General features: G+C 37.7%; 1 protein-coding gene across 2 annotated transcripts in view; it reads right to left on the reverse strand.

The window, feature by feature from the left end:
• Positions 1-9,507: 9,507 nt before the first annotated feature.
• MDM1 (Mdm1 nuclear protein) overlaps positions 9,508-16,655 on the reverse strand; it is a 28,405-nt gene continuing 21,257 nt past the window's right edge. For both annotated transcript variants that reach the window (XM_070370556.1, XM_070370555.1), the window contains 3 exons: positions 13,515-13,767; positions 11,563-11,622; positions 9,508-10,332 (listed from right to left, as the gene is read on the reverse strand). In XM_070370556.1, coding sequence (XP_070226657.1) covers positions 10,220-10,332; positions 11,563-11,622; positions 13,515-13,767 — 426 coding nt within the window. In that variant the 3' untranslated portion in view covers positions 9,508-10,219. The remainder of the gene's footprint in view (positions 10,333-11,562; positions 11,623-13,514; positions 13,768-16,655) is intronic.

Genomic DNA, 16,655 nt, shown 5'->3' on the forward strand with positions numbered 1-16,655 from the left:
TTGGGGCATATATTAGATATGTTAAGATAAGAAGAGCAATGGCCCCTGAATGGCTCACAATTAAATAAGCTGGCAGTTAGAATCACTTTGCAAAGGAGAGGAACACTCTGATAATGAAGAAGCCTGGTGACTCCCTTGAACTTGAGGCATCTGATTCTAAATTTTCCTGCAAGAGCCCTGGGTAACTTTGATAGTGGGAAGCTTCAGCTCCAGTTTGGGAAGCTTCCCATAGAAGAAAAACTCCAACCTTTTGGAGAAAGGCTGCAGGTTAATGGGACTAGGAAGTCACGTTAATGTGACTTACACGATGGCTAGGTTTTGGTTTATTCTGGTTACTTTGGTAACAGGCAGACATCTGGTACTCTTTCCTCTAAGGCTGCCTCTATGTTTTCTTGCTTCTTTCTTCTCTGTGAACAGGCAAGAGGTTGTGGAAGCAACTGAGGAACTCTGACCAGGGTTGCTCTCTGGTCGCTCCACGTCAACACCGTGTCTCTTGGATCCATTGGCCTCTCATGCGGTGAGCACCTGAGTTTGGACTTGGTGACAAATTCTGTCATTCCCCTTCTAGTAATGGCTAGCGTTTGCTGTCTGTTTGCTGTGTACACAGTGCTATGTAGGAATCCTCTGTGGATCTGAAACAGAGCAGGACCCTCTGTGGTCCCGATCCGCCCCACCATGTTCTCAGCCTGCCTTTTGTCTGCGGAAAACTTTAGGCAAAGAGTAAGTTTAATCCGAGAAGTGGGAAAATGTAGAAACAAAGGAAAAGAATCAAAGGAGACAGAATAATAATCATATAGTCGTTAAGCATAGCCAAGGACCTTTAGTTCCTTCTCAAGGGGCCATAGATAATATCCTGAGCCATACTCTGTGAGCCGTCTTGCTGCTGCTGCTGCTAAGTCATTTCAGTCATGTCCGACTCTGTGTGACCCCATAGACGGCAGCCCACCAAGCTCCCCTGTCCCTGGGATTTTCCAGGCAAGAGTACTGGAGTGGGGTGCCATTGCCTTCTCCAGTGAGCCGTCTTACAGATATTGAAAACCCAGGTAAAGTTAACAACATGATAACCAGACTATAGCCATGACATAAGCTGCCACAATTCTGAGAACTGGCCTCAAGAAATGAAAACAAACTGACTTTGGAACTGAAGATGAACTGTACCTAAAACAATCAAGATGTTGCTGATCAGACCACCGGTGACCGATTTTAAAGACAACCGTCAGAGCTGACTGTGCTGCTTTTGCATATAGCTCTGTCCCTCTGTCTATAAAAGCTCTTACCCTCTGCTCGTCAGCTGGGAAACTTGGCCTTTGGACAGACATCTGCCCTCTCCCTCGGTTGCCAACATCCAAAATAAAGCAACCTTTCCTTTCGGCCAACATACTGTCTTTAAAGTCTTCTGAGCAGCGAGCAGCCAGACCCCGGTTTTGGTAACAGACCTACTCAATTAATCTTTTACTTTTAATGACTACATATTGAAATTAAGTCAAATAATCTTATATAAAAAACTGAAAATGTGTGTAACCAGTGGTTTCTTTTGTTAACAAAGCCTTCAAATCTAAAACAAAAATAAAACTTTTGGCAAACAAGCGAACAGAAGAACACAGCGTTGCAGCAAACACAGGCGCTCCTGTGTACCTGCCTCTCCATCTCTTTGCTGTACACCGGCTGCCTTCCAACTGCAGCACCTGCTCTCCTTGGCCTGAGGGCTTTCTTGTCTATGCAGGAGTCACAAGAATGTTGATGCTACTGATGCTTATTCACTTTCTCTCCATCCTGCATCCTTAAGTCAGTGACTGATGGGAGCTCCCTCAACCCTCAGTGCTCAGATATGAGCTCCCAGAGTTTTCCCAGCTGTGCCAAGCTCCAGTTATCTAGCCCGGTAACTGGTTTAGCAATACATTCATTTACTGGATGTTTCTCTGAATCTCCAGGGTAGGTGCATTGCTGTAGTGGCAGGCTTCAATGTGAACAGCACCCTATCTCTTCTCTTAAACTTCTCTTTCTAGTTCCATTTGGGTGGGTGGTAGAAAAGAGTCAGAGAAGAGACAGTATTCAGGGTTGAGACAAAAAAGAGGCCCATAAGTGTACTGTGCCTCTTAGGACTGACCCTCATTGGTCCTTAGGCCACTGCTCTAACTTCCGGTCTCACTTGCTAATTAGAAATGTTTTAAATGCTAAATTGAAATAACTTTCATTCCACCCAACTTCCCTCATTTCCAATAAAATTGAGCAATTTTATGAAATAAAATAGAAAATAGTTAACATTTTTGAATTCTAACTATGTGGCAGCATTAGTGCTTCAGGTGCATGGAATTCTTTAATTCTCACAATAACCATTAAAAACTACTTATGCTTCTTACCCTACTTAATATACTCATTGACTGGAGCTCAGAAGATAGGTCACTTGTCAGGATCACACAACAAACAAGAGGCAGAACCAATATTTAAACATCCTTTTATCTGGCCCAAGAGCATAGGTCTGCTTAAAATGAATATTCAAGGGTGTTTGTTTTTTTCCAGCTTCATTGTATTCTTAATATTGTTAAAGAAAATCTATTGTAGGAAGACTTATGGAGATTGTACCATTCACCCAGAGGAAAATATGGTAATATACTCTAACACATCTGACCTTGAATCCTTGTCAAGTCTCGATTTGAGATGGCCTCAGAGGCCAAAGGAAATGTGAGTTCTAGAGAAACTGGCATCTTGGAGCCCAGGAAAACCAGAAGGCAGAGACAGGGCAAATGTTCTTTAAAGCAGCTTGATTTGGTAGAGAAAAAGCGTGCAAGACTTGTTTATATTTCTTACTTATTTAGTGCCCATCAAGGAACAGTAGTGTTCTAGTATCATCAGTAACACACATGCAAACATCCACGCACACACACACAACCATGTAGACCTGAACTTGTTATTAGTGACTAGGAAACAGAGTTTAACAAAGGGAACGTGATGCAGAAAAAAGGAAGACTAGCTGGCTGGCTTGGAGAAGGCAACGGCACCCCACTCCAGCGCTCTTGCTTGGAAAATCCAAGCAAGAGCTTGGATTTGTGCTAAGAGTCGGATACGACTGAAGCGACTTAGCAGCAGCAGCAGCAGCAGCTGGCTGGCTACAATGCCTTTCAAAGAGAAGGCAATGGAAATTAGTTGTTTCAGAAAATTTGAAAATCCATAAATCATGAGTGGAAAGTGATTTTTCTCCAACTATGGAATTAAGAAAAAAACTAAATGAATAGCAAATTATTTTGTAATTTGCAACAGTGACTTATTTAATCCTAAAGAGACACCAGGATTAATATTGTGCATGGCAGAAAATTTCTGTGGAATTTTTGCATGCTGTTTAATGAATAAATAAATGAACATAATCACTAAACTTATAGGGATTGTCAGATTTTTAGGAGCTTCTCTAATCAAAAGTGTTCTGCTTCTAAGTTTTTTTTTTTAACATATTATTTAAGTAATTAAAGAACTGTACATGTTGCTATATTAATCTTTACTAATTTTTTAACTATTCAAACTATAAACACAAATCCAAATTTAAAAAATTACAAAATTTTTTCTTGGTCCCCACAGCTTCATTCTGAATGATGAAAAAAACTGATATGTTCTTAAGGCCTTGACCTGTGATGCTTTTAAAGTCTTGGCAGCTACAATTCACTGTAATTAAGTGATCAAGCTGCAGTGTTTAATGCTGGGTTATACTCTCCAATTAGTACAGTACTTTGGATGTTTCATCTTTGCAAAATTACAAGTTAAAATTATTACTGGTTCTTTACGGAACAAAAGTGTGAGCACTGTCATACAAACCTATTTTCAATTTTCTTTGGTTTTTTCCAGAACCTTAGATGTTTTGACCTGAATACAGTAATTTTTAACGGGAACCTTAACTGCTAAGGTACTCACTATGGGCAAAATTTTCCTGGATGATATGTTCAGCCTCTGACTGCAATTGAATTTATGAGTGTGGTGCTTCTACATTTTCCCATAGTGTGTGGCATTTAGGTTAGTTTATATTTCCTTCTAAAAGTTAACAAAACTGAGTTTTTAGTTAATTCATCTCTTAAAAAAAAAGCTTGTAGCAAATGTAGAAAATCCTTATTGACTGTGCGTTCATTCAGGGACCAAGTTCACCTATCTTTCCTTTCATCAGTAATTATCATGAGTCCTCTATCTCTGCATTGTCTGACTCATACCTGATAACATCTCCAATTCATGGTTCCTCTAATACAGTTTGCATGTATCAGGTAATTGATTCCACCTTCTAGAATCGCTGAGTCACAACACTAGAGTCACAGTCTTCTTTGCTTTACCACATAACGGAAACAGACAAATCATTTCAGCACCCCTGCCCCAAACTGCCGCTGTGTGAGCTGAATGTAGGTCATGGCAGACAGTGCTGCTATAGGAGATGCCACGAAGTCAGAATACATTGTCTCCGGTTTTAAATTTAAATTCAGCTTCTCCCTTTGCATTGTTTTATATCTATATATATTATGTATATTAAGTATATATATAATACATATATATACATATTGCTGTGCAGGCTTTTCTCTAGTTGAGGCTAGCAGGGGCTGCTCTCTAATTGTCTTGTGCAGGCCTCTCACTGTGGTGGCTTCTCTTGTTGCTGAGCACAGGCTCTGGAGTGTTTGGGCTTCAGTAGCTACTGCGGATGGGCTCAGTCGTTGTGCCTCTCAGGCTCCATCGCACAGGCTCAATAGTTGTGGAGCATGGGCTTCAGTTGCTCTGAGACATGTGGGATCCTCCCCGATTAGGGGTCAAACCCGTGTCTCCTGCATTGGCAAGTGGATTCCTTACCACTGAGCCACCAGAGAAGCCCCCATTCTCCCACTGTTTTAATAAAAATTGTCTTCAAAATAACAGAAGTAACATTTTCAATTGAATTGTAACTGAACCCAGGTTTGGCTGCTCGGTGCTCATAAACCAGTAATTCGAGAGGCAAGTGTAGTAGAAAGGAAAGTCACTTTAAACAGAAAAGCCAGCAGTCTGGGGAGAAGGTAGACTCATGTCCTGAGACCAACTCCAAAGATTCTGCTCAGCCATGACAGTTTTTAAAGGAAAAAATGGTAGATGGGGGGTGGGGAGAGAATCTCAGGGAATCACTGAGGCAGGAGGTTGAGTTCTGCCTCCTTCTTTGTTGAGTACAGACTGGCTGACTCTATCTTCAGATGTCTTGCCTGGATGATCTGCCTGCAGAATAGCTTAGGGGGCTGCTGTGGGTACACTCTATTGTCCTAATCATTAACTGCTTGGTTCTGTACTTGGGGGAGAGGGGCTTTTGCTTGGTTGCAGAATGACATTTGGGCAACATACATAAAATATCCTTACAGACTTTAAGTCATTTAATTGTTAAGTCTTATAGGTGAGAAGCAGACTCAAAGGAGTTTAACCAGCTTGTTCAAGGTTGAGTTAGGACTCCACTGTAACCCCAAAACCAGTGGTTCCCAAACTACCTGAATATCAAAATCACCCAAGGAAGACATATACAGATTCCCAGGCCCCATCTCTGGGTAGTCTTATGGGTGGATCATGGATAGTGTCCCTTTACATTCTAGTATCTGCGATTTGTGGCTTATTTTTATTTTCTAGGTAGACTTCAGCCAAGAAAGGAAACTAAACCACTTTATTTTTATAAGCCAAGGAAGATGTGAAAGGTTTAGTAAATCTTATAGCAGCTTATCTTGAGCTGCTCTTTTCTCCTTCCTGAAGTAGATTGTTTTCTCTATCAGGCAAATTATATGAAAAACAAAACAAAACAAAACAAAACAACACAGAGATTTGTGTAGTGGCTGCCGTGGTAAGTTTATAAACTGCCTTTGGGGGTAATGGGGAGGAAACCCTAGCCCACCATTTTCAAATGGTCAATTTCAAGCTACTGATGGTTTAACAACCTGCTCACGAAAGTTCTGAATATTTAGCAATTGACCCAAAAGTCAGCTTCACTATACTACTTGGTGTAAAATATATAGTCAGAAACTGAAAATTTTCCCAAGATTATCGAAATTGTCCATTATGTGGCTCGAATTGGTTGTGTGGTTCGAATTCCCCAAACATCATTATGTCTGTTAGCTTCCTGCTCTGACTTCCAGAGGGACCCAGGTGACCCCACGCCTCTCTCAATTGCCAAGAACACACTTCAATATGGTCCTGAGGAGTAATGGGTAAGGAGCATTTAGTGGAAGAGAAGCAGATTCCATTTTTATATATAGTCATTTTTAAAAAGAATTCTTATTTAGTTAATTTAGAACTGTGCCGGGTCTTCGTTGTTTGTGTGGGCTTTCTCTAGTTGCCGTGAGAAGGGCCCACTTTTGGTTGAGGTGCTCAGGCTTCTCATTGCGATGGCTTCTCTTGTTGTGGAGCACAGGCTCTGGGCACTCAGGTTTCCGTAGTTACAGCTCGTGGGCTCAGTAGTTGTGGAGCTTAGGTGCTTCCCAGCATGTGGACCAGGTCCACATCCCTGGACTAGGGATGGAAACTGTGACCCCTGCATTGACAGGCAGATTCTTATCTACTGCACCACCAGGGAATGGATGCCAGGTTTAGGATGACTACTCTTTCTTCTTACCTGTATCATAGCAGGTGTAGTATAGCAGGAGAGCTGTCCTCTGTTTGAGAGAGGCTGCTACCCTTAGCAGGACTTGTAGGATCAGGTGGAAATGAAATATGAAACAGAGTTTAAGACAGTTTGAATCTGGAAGGAACAAAAAAGGCTGGAGCTTTCTATGCCTCCATTCACCATAGGAGAAAGATGCATAAGGTCAACTCAGATTACAGGATCACCATTAGTGAAGATACCACTGGCTTGCTTTTAATTCGATTGGCTAGACTGCAGGCTCTTTTCTCAGGCAGGGCACAACCCTAGCTCATCCAATGACAGGGACTGTTCTGCCTGTGGTAGCCTTTGCACCACTGACTCATTTTGAAAGAGCGATGATGGCAGCGATGACAAAGACTGTGCCCTGAGCACGCCATCATGACTAATGCCACCACATGTAAAGGTCCTAAAACATATTCCAAAACCAAACATAAATGATTCTGGGATCATTCACCATTTTAGAGTATTTGTTCCCTTGGTAAACTTCTAGAAGTTGTGATAAATATTTTGGGGGTGTCTGCAACTGCAACAGAGGTACATAATCCATCCTGAGCTCCCTGAGTAACCAGCTGCAACACTACTTATATGAGAACAAGTTTGTTTTGAATGTTAACTCGCTTTTATTCTGATTGATTCTACCAGTACAATAACTTGTTTCCCATATACTTTTTTATCTGACTAGAAAGAAAAGTGTTTATCTTCTAAGATGATGAAGTAAAAAAAAAAAAAAAATTAACTTCCAAATGAATCAACCAGGGAAAACTGAATCACAGTAGGACTCACAATTTTAGTATAAACACTCCAGAGTAGGCAGTGTGGATAGATCGAATAAGAAGACCTAGATCGAACCCACCAGCTATCAGGTTTTAGTCCAGCCACTTAAGTGGGTTTTCCCATCTGTAAAATGATAATATATATACTTAAATCTCGAGGTAATACATTCCAAGTACTAAGCAAGTTTTGTTGTTGTTATTTATTCACTAAGTCATGTCCAACTTTTTGTGACCCCATGGACTGTAGCTCACCGGGCTCCTCTGTTCATGGGATTTCTCAGGCAAGAATACTGGAGTGGATTGCCATCTCCTCCTCCACGGGATCTTCTCAACCCAGGGATCAAACCCAGGTCTCCTGCTTGGCAGGCAGATTCTTTACCACTGAGCCACCTGGGAAGCCCCACTAAGCGTGTTTATCATGTTTTACCCTTAATCCTCAAAAATCATCCTTGAAGAGTTCTTAACTTGGGAGTTCAGACTCCCACAAGATTGAGATGAGATTCAACATGAATATCCATTCCCATACATATATACAAAATTTGAATTATATGTATGTGCACTTTTGTCTGAGCTCTCAACCAGGGACATATGAGCATCTCAGCATCTGGGGTGAAGATAGGGACAAAGAACAGAGGCAATTGGTGTGCTACTTCCGTTGTGATCCTGATGTTTGTTCCCCTGTCTAGTTTGAGATACCAATTTCAACAAAAAAACCAAATCACCAATTTATAATAGGGTGTACCATATACTTGAAGTTAAAGATAAAAAAAATTGAATTACCTAGGATTTTCCAGAGAAATGAAAAATCTTATTTCTATACAAAGATTTGCACAGTAGACTTGATTCATTATAGTCCCAAGCTGCAAATAACCCAAAAGTCCACCATAAGTGAGTGGATTAAAAGGGAACATAGAAAAATAAATAAATAAAAAGGAACATAGGTGCCCAACACATAGATGACCCAAAAACATGCTGAATGAAAGTCAGATAAAAAAGATGGTTCCATGTATATAAAATTATTATAAACTGACAGAAAGCAGATTAGTGATCTCCTTTGAGGACTGGGGTGGGAGGGATGGATTGAACTGCAAAGCGAAATGGGGAAACTTTTGATGATGGAAATGCAGTGTGTCTTGGTTGTGGTGTTGGTTTCGCAGATGTATACATTCTTTCCAAACTCAATGAGCTGTAAAATTTTTATATACTTTTGTAAAGATTGTTTTATGTGGATCATTTTTAAAGTCTGTTTTGAATTTTTTACAGTATCATTTATGTTTTTGGTTTTTTGGCCACAAGGCATGTAGGAGCTCAGCTCCCCAACCAAGGATCGAACCTGCACCTCCCGCATTGGTAGACAAAGTCTTAACCACTGGACCACCACGGAAGTCCCTGAACTGTAAAATTTTTAATAACTGCAGTTTATTATACATAATTGTGCATGAGTCTTTTTGAATTCTGATTTTCTCAGGGTATATGCCCAGTAGTGAGATTGCTGGGGCTTAGTAACTTTTTAAATCAACAGTTTTAAAAGGTCTGTGGAATGTAAGCAAATAGTTTGTATGCCTACAGTTCTTTATAATCTCATGATAACATAAGACCTTTAAGGCCCTTACTGTGAACCAGTGATTTGCAAAACCACTCTTGACCAAATTAAGCACTTTAGAACACAGACTATACATTTGTTTTCTAACCAGCAGGCATCAATATTCTGTGTATTATCTTCAGTAACTTCTGTCTATTGTAAATATTTATGTAAATATTTTATGCATTATATTTTATGAAATCCGTATTTTTTAGAAAATTAAGCAAATGATAAACAAGCAAGATAAAGAGTAAGACCACAGAACACGTCCTAAGAGTTAAAGAAGTATAATCAAAAAGTTTATGTCAAATTTTAAAAAAATGAGTCTGCCTTGGAAATTCTATGTTTTTTCCTATATTTGTGCAAAAACATTGTGGACTCAGTTTTGCTGCATTTGGATAAATGCAAAACAAGTATGAAGTGCTTAAGCTGTTGTGAGTAAAATGTTTTTAAAAGATAATCATCTGTTCCATGTAATAACTCTCTAGAGAAGCCAAACCCTTGAAACACTTGAAACAAACAGAACTGAAACAGTTGATCGTTTTATTTCAAAATATCTACAAAGTTTTAATTTTCCATTATACAAATTTTTCAAAATTCAGACATTATTCAAATGTAAGCCAAAGTCCTTATACAAACAGAATACACACAAAGATAAAAAATATATTCTCTCAGCAAACTCTGTTACATAAATAAGAAAAGTATATACAAAAGCTAGTATTTTCAATATGAAGTACAATTATTTTAACACTGCAACCACAAACAGAAGGTACTAAAATAAACACCACAGCAAAAGGTAAAGGAACAACAAATTCATTTTATGACATCTACAATTGTAAAGATACATAAAGCCACTCTTCAGGTAATCTATATTCACATTTAGATTTTAACTTTTACTTTACTTTATTCATATTTATGAATATTCTCTGGATAGGGGAAATTCACAATTCTACCAGCTAGCCTTGACACATTATACAAATTAGAACATGTGAAGAACTACATAATCTATGTCTTTATACTTTGGGAACAGATGCAAAAAGAATCCTTCAAAAGTTAAAATTTCATGAACCTGTGTTAAAAATTTTCCAGTAGACTGAATTGAGTATTGCAAAAAAAAAAAAACCAATTCTTTTTAAGTGGGAAATGTTAGCAAAAAATCCAAATACTTGAAGTCTTAACATAGTAAAGCAATAATGAAAAAAGTATGCCAATGGTTCCCCCAGATAAAAGCAACTCAACTAGGTGTCTGCCTAGTTATGTTTTGCCCCAGAAATTCTCCTTCCTTTTTTGAGCTCGTGCCAGAGTTTGAAAAGCCTGAAGACTAGAAGCTGCAGAGCGAGCAGAAATTTCAGATAATCTGTCCTCATCTGCAATGAAAGAATTATATTCAGTGCAAAAAATCTCTTATAAAAATACTATGTTTCAAAACATCAAAAGAAAATTAAAAGCATCAAGCTCTGTAATGTCAATACTGACTATCAGAAACACATAATCTATTAAAATATAAGATTAGTATTTTTAGGATCATTCACAGTAATTTTCCAAGTTTATCATATTTAGAAATCAAACATTTCAATATTAAATGAGCATTCTGTTTTTTTTCTGAACTCCCGCTATGTCATTAACACAAACACATGGACTGTGATTTTGGTATTACTTGGAAACAATTCATCATCATACTATCTTGTCCTACTTTAAAAAGCACAGCTGTTTGAGCAAAAGAAACCCTCACATTTTAAAAACAAAATGTCATACCTTCACATGGTACCCACATCACATTTCTAAAGTAATTTCACTTAATATAGAAATGATGTGACTTTAATATGCTACCCTTCATTATTACTGAAATTTCTCATTCTGAGTAAGCAAATCAATTATCAAGTTATTTGTAAACACTGTTTTTCCATTAAAAAGAAAACAAGATAGGATTCAGTGTCCAGATATTGGCATTTCAAAACATAACAACTTGATTTCTAGCTCACTGAATTCTGAAAGGAGTGTCAAACTTGCTAAGAGGAAAGAACCATCAATGTGTGTGAAGCCATAATACATAAAGTATTCAAATTTACTTTCAAATTCAAAACTTATAAACAGTAATTTTATACTTCTTAGGTTGCATTAAAATAGTAATTTCAATTGTTCAACATCAAGAATTCAAAATTCCTCCTGCCACCAATATCAGTAACCAAATTTTTCAGAATAAAAACTACACAAGAGAAAAACACTCATTTTCCCTAATCATGTATTTTTTGAGAATATACAGACATTTGAAGAAAATGATGGATGTAATGCTAAGCCAATTCCTGAGCCACCAGTCAACCAGGGTGGAAAACAGAGTACTGATGGTGGGTGTGATGCATCTCTTGCCATCCATTTGCTTTAAAACAGATTCTTCAAGGCTTAGTGCCTAGTTTACTCATGTATAAAATGGGGATAGTTTACCCCCTTCACAGAGTTTTAAGGATCTAATGAAAAGACATCTATGGAAGTACTCTGTAAACTATAAAGTGCTAACTGAATGTCAAATCATTATACTATTATAAACTACTATCTAATAAAATATACTGTTATCTTGTGTTATTTGACTACTGAAATACCTTCATCATTAAAGGCTTCATGCTGATGTAACTGGAAATTGTTCATCCTTGATTTTCCCACTTTAAAAAAAAACAAAAGCCATAAGAAATTATCCTTCAAAGCCACCCAACAATGTATCTTACAGTCAACTTGAAGAGAAGGTAGACTGTCAAAAAGTTTAATTTTATACCTTTAATAGAAATTCCTGCCAAAGGGTCATTCATTAATTTATAATATGCTTAGCAAATATGTAAACAAACAGGGGATAACCTCCTGGGATTCTTCTCAATGACAATACTAATCTAACTTGAAGGAAATATAATAAGCTTCTCTTTAAAGATTATAGTTGGACTATACACATGTACAAAAGCAATATAAACCTAGGAAAAAGAAAATGGGAAACAAGAAAACAGAAACAAAAGTTTGAAAAGTGGAAAGCAAATGGAAGGCAGTGAGTGTGTGGTTATCATAGCCAATGGAGCTGAATCCTAAGGCAGCAGAGAAGGGAAACCAAGAAGCAATCAATTTGCTCCCCTGATGGCTGGGTGGTTGGGAGTACTGAGTACCACTGAAAGTTGAAGGGAAGGGAAAACTGAATCAGGAATCTAATTGTCTTTCTACAAAATAGTCTACCAGATCCATCTTTAATTTTGCACAGCAGGGTAACAGCGCATCTTCCAAAAGAGGAATTGAGGTCTTATTGCTAAAGAAGGTTTATCACAGCTACTTTATGACTGAAAGACACCAGATTCAATTAGGGGAAAGGAGAAACCATATTCCAAATAGGGGCATTATATATATGTATCATTTATCTCCTCAACCAGGTAAAACATGCTATCCATGAAATAATAAGAGAATGCTTATATAAAAGGAGTATGCAATGTTTTTAAAAAAAACTTAGAAATTTAAAATGTAGCAACATATTTTAAAACTCAAGTAGAAGATAAAAAATAGTAACCCTTTCAAATTAAAACAAAAAGACAGAGATGGAAAATATGACAGCTAAGATAAGAAAATAGCATCTTCAACATGTCCAACATCTGAAAAATAACAGTGCCAGAAGGGAGCAAGAGAGACTGCAGGGGAAGAAATTACTGACTAAATAATTTAAGAAAATTTCCCAGAACTGAGGAACATGACTTTTCAGATTGAAGAGCTTTACTGAGTACTAGCAAAATGAATGAAAAGGGACCCACCATAAAATTTCAGAGCACTAGGAATAAAGAGAAGATGCTAAGAGCTGTCAGGGAAAAAAAAAGTCATCCACAAAAATCAAAAATAAAAAGTGCATCAGATTTCTCAACAATAATAATGGACATAAAAAAAGAGCAAAGCAATAGCTAATAAAACCGAAGGAAAATATTTTATGACTTGATTCTATATCCAGGTAACATTTGGTAATGTCTGAAGACATCTTTGGTTGTCATACCTGGGGAAGAGGTGCTCTGGCATCTAATGGGTTGCCTATACATTTTTGGAAAAGAACGTCAGAGACATCTCACACTTAGACCAAAGTGAACTTGGGTATAGCACAACTTAGTGTGTCAAAGATGAGGGTTTTTTTCTGTTTAAAGAGATCTACTATGTTGCTGCTACTGCTGCTAAGTCGCTTCAGTCGTGTCCAACTCTGTGTGACCCCATAGATGGAAGCCCACCAGGCTCCCCCATCCTTGGGATTCTCCAGGCAAGAACACTGGAGTGGGTTGCCATTTCCTTCTCCAATGCATGAAAGTGAAAAGTGAAAGTGAAAAGCTCAATCATGTCTGACTCCTAGCGACCCCATGGACTGCAGCCCACCAGCTCCTCCATCCATGGGATTTTCCAGGCAAGAGTACTGGAGTGGGGTGCCATTGCCTTCTCCGGATCTACTATGTTAACTAAAACTAAATAAAATGGTATACTTACAGCCTTTGTATCTATCAATATAGCACTTTCCTTTTAATAGACAGAAAATTAAAACCTAAATAATTACCATTATGCTGGAATTCTGGATCTCTCAGGGAGCCCTGAATTCGACGAGAAGGATGCCAGTAGGATGTGGCGCAGGGTGGAGAAGCAGATTTCCCAGGTGTGTTAGGTGGGTATTCTGGCATTTTTGAAACGGGAAGAGTTGTCTCAACAAATTTGGGGATATTGGGTTCAGAATCTTCCCTCAAAGGCAAGGGATCAACTGTTTTAATACCAGCAGCTGGAGAAGTCAGGAGGGATATAGTACGACTTTCTTTCTAAACGACAAAAAAAAAAAGCATATATGTGGGTACACATATATAAATAAAACAAACATTTAAATACACAAATAACCATAAATGAAATAGGGAAAAATATGGGGAAAATTTATGAAACCTTCATGTGGGGAAGATTTTATAGGACTAACAACCAATATAATGATATTTAGCTAAATAAAAACAATATGTAAATACTTTAAAAAAAAAAAAAAAAATGACAAACTTGGGGAAAATACACAACTTACTGGATTGACAATGAATCACCATTGTTACATAAATATTTCTTTAAAAGTAGCAAGATAAACCTAATTTAAAGGTAAAATAAGGACATATATCAACAATTCATATACAAACTACAAAGAGCAAACACATTCTACACCTCACTCATCAAATAATTTCAAAATACAAGTATTAATATAAGTACTAATTTTTTACTTAACAAATTATAAAAATAAATTTTAAGAAACAAACTATAATACCCTGAGTTGACAAAGATGTAGTAAAACTGGCGCTCTCATCAGTGCTACCGGTAGCACAACCTCACAGGGGAGCTGGTAAATCACAGCAAAAGCCTTAATACTGTGGTTCTCTGACCCCAAAATTAATACTTAAGGAATATTTACATAAAAAGAGGTAACAACAATAAGAACAAAAATGTAGGTAAAGGAGGGATGATTTCTTTACAGCATTTTTCAAAACAGGAAAATTAAGATATAACAATAGGCATCTAGTTTTAAAAAATGTTACAGCAATAAGCATGTAGCCTTTAAAAAAACCACAGTATAACTACAGATATCATATTCACAATTAAAAATCAAATTATAAATTAATGACATGGAAGTACATTTATAATACACTGCTAGGTGAGGGAAAATATATTATGAAAACTTATCTACAGCATAATAAACAAATACACTACAATGGCTGTTTCTACAGTAGGTATGACTTTAACTTTTTTGGTTTGGTCAGTATCTTCTGTTTTTCCACAATGATTATATATCATGAGGGTCAAAATCCCTGTATAACTTCACTTTTAGAATAATGTAAACCAGTAAAATCAAATATAGCTCCAAATTTTCCTGATTACTCCTTTTAATTGTTGCCTTTAGTTATTAACTTCGAGTTTATCAATGCGATGTTCAAAACACTACTTTCTGATCTTAAGCATCATTTTCTACAATTAGAAAGCTTGGCTTATTGCTTCAAAGGGGAGATAGCCTGAGGTCTCACCAAAAAAACACAAATTTTTAAAAATCAAGATCTATTAATAAGATAAAAAATACAAATCTTCCACTTGCTTCCCTTTTTAATCATGAAGATGTCTTATGAAAACTGATTTTTTTTCTTTTTGTACATATTTATAGAGAATTTGGAATTTCTGTCAAATTGGTTTTATTATTGTTAAAACCTGAATTAAATCCATAGAATACTTGTAGTACATGGGGTCCCCAGGTTTAATTTAACTGACTTCATGATCTGTTCTTGAACCTAAAAACCTCCTTACTGGCCTCACTGCTTCTACTCTCCCCCAGTATAACGTGCTCTCCACTAAGTAGCCAGTAATTTTATTTATCAAGTGTATCAGAGATTTATATTTAACAGCTTGAAATCCTCCAAGAGCTTCCCACTGACATTAGAATAACATCCGCACTCCTTACCCAGCCTCCCTTCCCACCTTCATTCCCCACCTCTCCTCTGCCTCCTTCCTCCAGGCTCCACAGGCCTTCTCACTCTATGAACCTGTCACTGTTGTACACATGCCCCTGCTGTCCTTTCTATCTAGAAAACAATCTCTGGCCCACGTCTCCGCACTGGGCACCTCCCTCATTAGCCAGGTCTTGTTAAAATGTCACCTCCTCAGAGGTGCCTGTTCTGATGACTTAAAAACAGTCTCACCCACCCCTTGGAGGTTGTCTGCAGTTTTATTTAATTCACAGCACTCACTACTATCTGAAATTCTTTAAAAAAAAAATCATTTGTCTATTCTGCCAATGAAAATATAAGTTTCATGACAGCAGAGATTTTATCTTGATTATCAATGAATCCCCAGATCCTAACAGTGCTTGGCACATTGTAAGAGCACAGTAAATTGTGGACTGAATGAATGAAAATGAAACTCCTGATATTCCCCTCCAAAGATGGCTGTGGTGCAGAGTTCTCTTACTCAGTGCATAGCACTCTCCATCAATCCTGCTGGGTAAGTCAGAAACCTAGGAGTCATTATCCAACCCAGAACCAGGCCTTGATGTTGTTCCCCTCACACAATTCTTTAATTTCACTCATGTCTGTGCCCACCTTCCTAGTCCAAGCTATCATAGCTCCTACCTGGACTATTGCAATGGGCCTTCAGAGGTATCCATAGTCTCTTCTTGCCTTCCATGGCAGCCAGAACTTGCAAAACATGAATCAATCACAACATTCCCATATTTAAAATATTTCAATGGCTTTCTACTTTACTTGAGGTGAAAGAAATTCTTACTATTGCTCTCTTTTCCAACCTCATCTTGCATCTGCTTCCTGCCACACACAGGACTGGCTTTTGTTTCTTAAAACCCTATGTCCTTTCTCTCCACAGATCCTGGCATATGCTATGCTTCTCCCCACTCTTTTTACCTAGTTAGCTCTTCTTCCTCTGTATCTCAACTCAATTATGACTTCTTCAAAGAAGCATCCTTAACTTTCAAGAAGCTTCCTGATCTCCATTACTGGGTCAATTTCTTCCAGAATAGCAGTATATACTTCTTTGAAACAATTACTAGTTTTAATTTTACTTTTTGGGGGGTGTAGGTTCAGTAAAATCAGGTACCATGTCTGAAAGTGAAAGTCACTCAGTCATGTCGACTCTTTGCAACCCCATGAACTATAGTCCATAAAATTCTCCAGGCCAG

This window comes from Bos mutus, chromosome 5, assembly GCF_027580195.1.
Source record: "Bos mutus isolate GX-2022 chromosome 5, NWIPB_WYAK_1.1, whole genome shotgun sequence".
NCBI lineage: Eukaryota > Metazoa > Chordata > Mammalia > Artiodactyla > Bovidae > Bos > Bos mutus.